This window comes from Pinus tabuliformis, chromosome 4_1 (genome assembly GCF_031772625.1).
Source record: "Pinus tabuliformis cultivar Carrire ecotype Pingquan chromosome 4_1, CPIR1, whole genome shotgun sequence".
Classification (NCBI taxonomy): domain Eukaryota; kingdom Viridiplantae; phylum Streptophyta; class Pinopsida; order Pinales; family Pinaceae; genus Pinus; species Pinus tabuliformis.
The window spans coordinates 768,821,298-768,823,900 of record NC_142303.1 but is presented as its reverse complement, the minus strand read 5'-3'; the positions used below and the strand labels follow the sequence as shown (position 1 = coordinate 768,823,900).

The following is a 2,603-nucleotide window of genomic DNA, read 5'->3' as shown; positions in this document are numbered from 1 at the left end:
GGCAGATAAAAAATACTTGAAATTCCTGGAGTCTGTTCTGATTAAAAACTTTACGGGAGTAAGATATACCTCAAATCGTTGTATCCCATTGAATATAGCCAAGGTTTCTTTCTCGGCTATGAAGTAATTCTTCTAGCTAGGTGTGAATTCTCCAGAAGAATATGCACAAAGTTTTTCTTCAGTTTTACCTTCAGTGTCTTTTCTTTGTTCTAATAAAACAGCTGCCCAAAAATCTTAAGAAGCATCAGTCTGAAGAATGAGTAAACCATCACCTGGTGGCTAAATCATTGGCAGGTGTTAACATTTTTCTTTCAATCGTCTAACAGCTTCTGTTGCTTCCTGTGACCATCCTTGTTTGATATGTCTTCTAATCGGCGTTGTCTTCTCTGTCAAATTTGGAATATACTTGTGAAGATAATTCAAAACTCCCAAAAATTTCTGAATTATCTTGGTATCCTTCAATTCATCAAGAAACTGTGTTAATTTTGTCAAGACATGAGGTTGCATTTGGATTGCACCATTGACAACATTAATTCCCAAAAAATCAACACTATCCTGAAATAGAGACATTTTTCTTTCTGATAGGACTATCCCATGCTGTTGAACTTCTTTTAAAAATATTTCTAAATGCTCTAGATGAGTATGTACATCTAGACTGTGAATAATAATATCATCTATGTATCTTACAATGGAATCATATTTTGCAAAAATAAAGCCATTCTTCGGTGGAAAAATGCAGGGGCGTTTTTCAATCCGAAAGGAACAACCTTCCACTGATAAAATCCTACTGGACAAATAAAGGCAAGTTTATGCCTGTCTTCTGGCTGGATCTGAATCTGATAATATCCTGACTTCATATCAAACTTACTAAACACCTTGCTATGCTGGATTTTCTGCATGATTGTTTCAGGTCTTGGCAATGGATAATTGAAGCTCTGAGTAATGGCATTAAGGGGTTTATAATTTATTACCATTCTTGGTTTACCCCTAACTATCTCAGAGTGATTCCTTACAAGGAAAGCTGAGCAAGAATAATGAGACTCGCTCGGCTCGATGAGCTGCATTTGTAATAGTTCTTTTATCTGATTCTTTATTTCCTGCTCATCTGATGGGGTGCAGGGAATCATCTTACCTTTAACTCCATTGTCATGCAAGGTTATGATTTCTTGCATCGGACTCTCTGTTTCCCAAAACTGCTGTGGGTTGTCCGAGCAACTCTTTAGAAGTCTTTGATAGATATCACCTTGTTCTGTAGACCAGTTGGGATCAATGCAAGCCAATTGCTTTGTCTTGGATTCTGCTCTTTTTTCATAAAATTGCAGGACTTCTTCCCAATCATCAGAATCCTTTTGTGGCTTTCTGGCTCCTACCCTTTTCTGGCTATTCTCATGCCTAGCTTCTGAATTTGCAATAAATAATCTAGGAACAGAAATAGCTTTCTTTTTCAAATTTATAATCAGCTTATCTTGGCTGATTGTAACTGGAAGCACATAATTTATAAATGGCATTCCCAACATTAGACTGGCTGAGGGATCAAAATGCTGAATTGCAGAAATCTTTACAATACTCCCCCCAACTTTTAAAGAAATGTTGTCTACATAATGTGTTAAACTAACAGATCCTCCAATTGTTTCTGAAACCAGAATGTTTTTCAGTGGTTTCCACAGAGATTTGAATAAAGATGGTCTAGCCAAATTGTTTGAACCACCGGTATCAACAAATGCATCTACAGATATCCATTCTTTTCCTACCTGTACTTGTACCGGGATATATATGAGGCTATTTGTTTTGACTATCTTTTTCAACAATGTATTCTCTTCTGTCCTTTTAATCTCTGGTGGTGGAAAACTAGATGAAGTTGTTATCTTTTTTTCAAATGGACAAAAAGCATTAATTTCTGGCAAAGGTAGCACGGGTTGCTTACCTTGGCTGACCGATAATGATACTGCACTTGCAGATTCATCATCTGAGTCTTCGGATGTTTCACTTGTGACTTCAAAATCACTTTCACTCTCTTCATCACTGTAATGCTTTTCTTCTGAGAAATCATCATCAGAACATGATGGACAAAAATTCATTTTTTCTACATTTTCTGATCCAAGGGTGTACAATTAGCCCTAGCCCTAGGCACATGGCCCCCCACACTACCACTTTTTTTAGGCCTTAAACCATGGTGTATGTTTAACCGCCCCACGAATTTCGCTGGATTTTGGCCAAGTTGGCACTCCATTAACGGGTTTCATGGCGAAATTGTAAGACCAATGCTGGATTTGGGGGAAATTATAGACCGACTACCAGCAAACCTAGGGGAACCCATAACTTTTTCAATTTTTGACCAATTTGTGAGTAGAGAGAGGTTAGACGATCATTTTTTATAGTTGTGAAGCTAATGGAACTGATTATGAAGCCATTAGAGAAATTTTAACTGATGTAACCACCTTTATTTAGCATAATGATATAGAGCCACGCCACTAGAAGCTGGACCAGGAGACGTAACCCAGGAGGGGTGAAATCTTTCATCACTTGCTGCGTTGTGGTTATTTTTATGGTGTATTTGTCTACTTATTTTTTTTTTTCTATTTTAGAATTTAAATTCATGCTTT

General features: G+C 37.1%; 1 protein-coding gene across 1 annotated transcript; it reads right to left on the bottom strand.

Annotated features, from left to right (window-relative positions):
- Window positions 1-683: 683 nt before the first annotated feature.
- Window positions 684-2,020, bottom strand: LOC149178415 (uncharacterized). The gene is made up of 2 exons (XM_089422083.1): window positions 1,925-2,020; window positions 684-1,751 (listed from the first exon to the last, which is right to left on the bottom strand). Exons 1-2 carry the CDS (start codon window positions 2,018-2,020, stop codon window positions 684-686), a joined length of 1,164 nt encoding a protein of 387 aa, XP_089278209.1.
- Window positions 2,021-2,603: the final 583 nt, after the last annotated feature.

Bases quoted from the DNA above. Each gene is read 5' to 3' on its own strand.
- LOC149178415 (XM_089422083.1), bottom strand. From the start codon at position 2,020: ATGAAGAGAGTGAAAGTGATTTTGAAGTCACAAGTGAAACATCCGAAG. The intron at 1,752-1,924 runs GTAAGCAACCCG...GTACAAGTACAG, and splicing joins ATCATTATCGGTCAGCCAAG to GTAGGAAAAGAATGGATATC.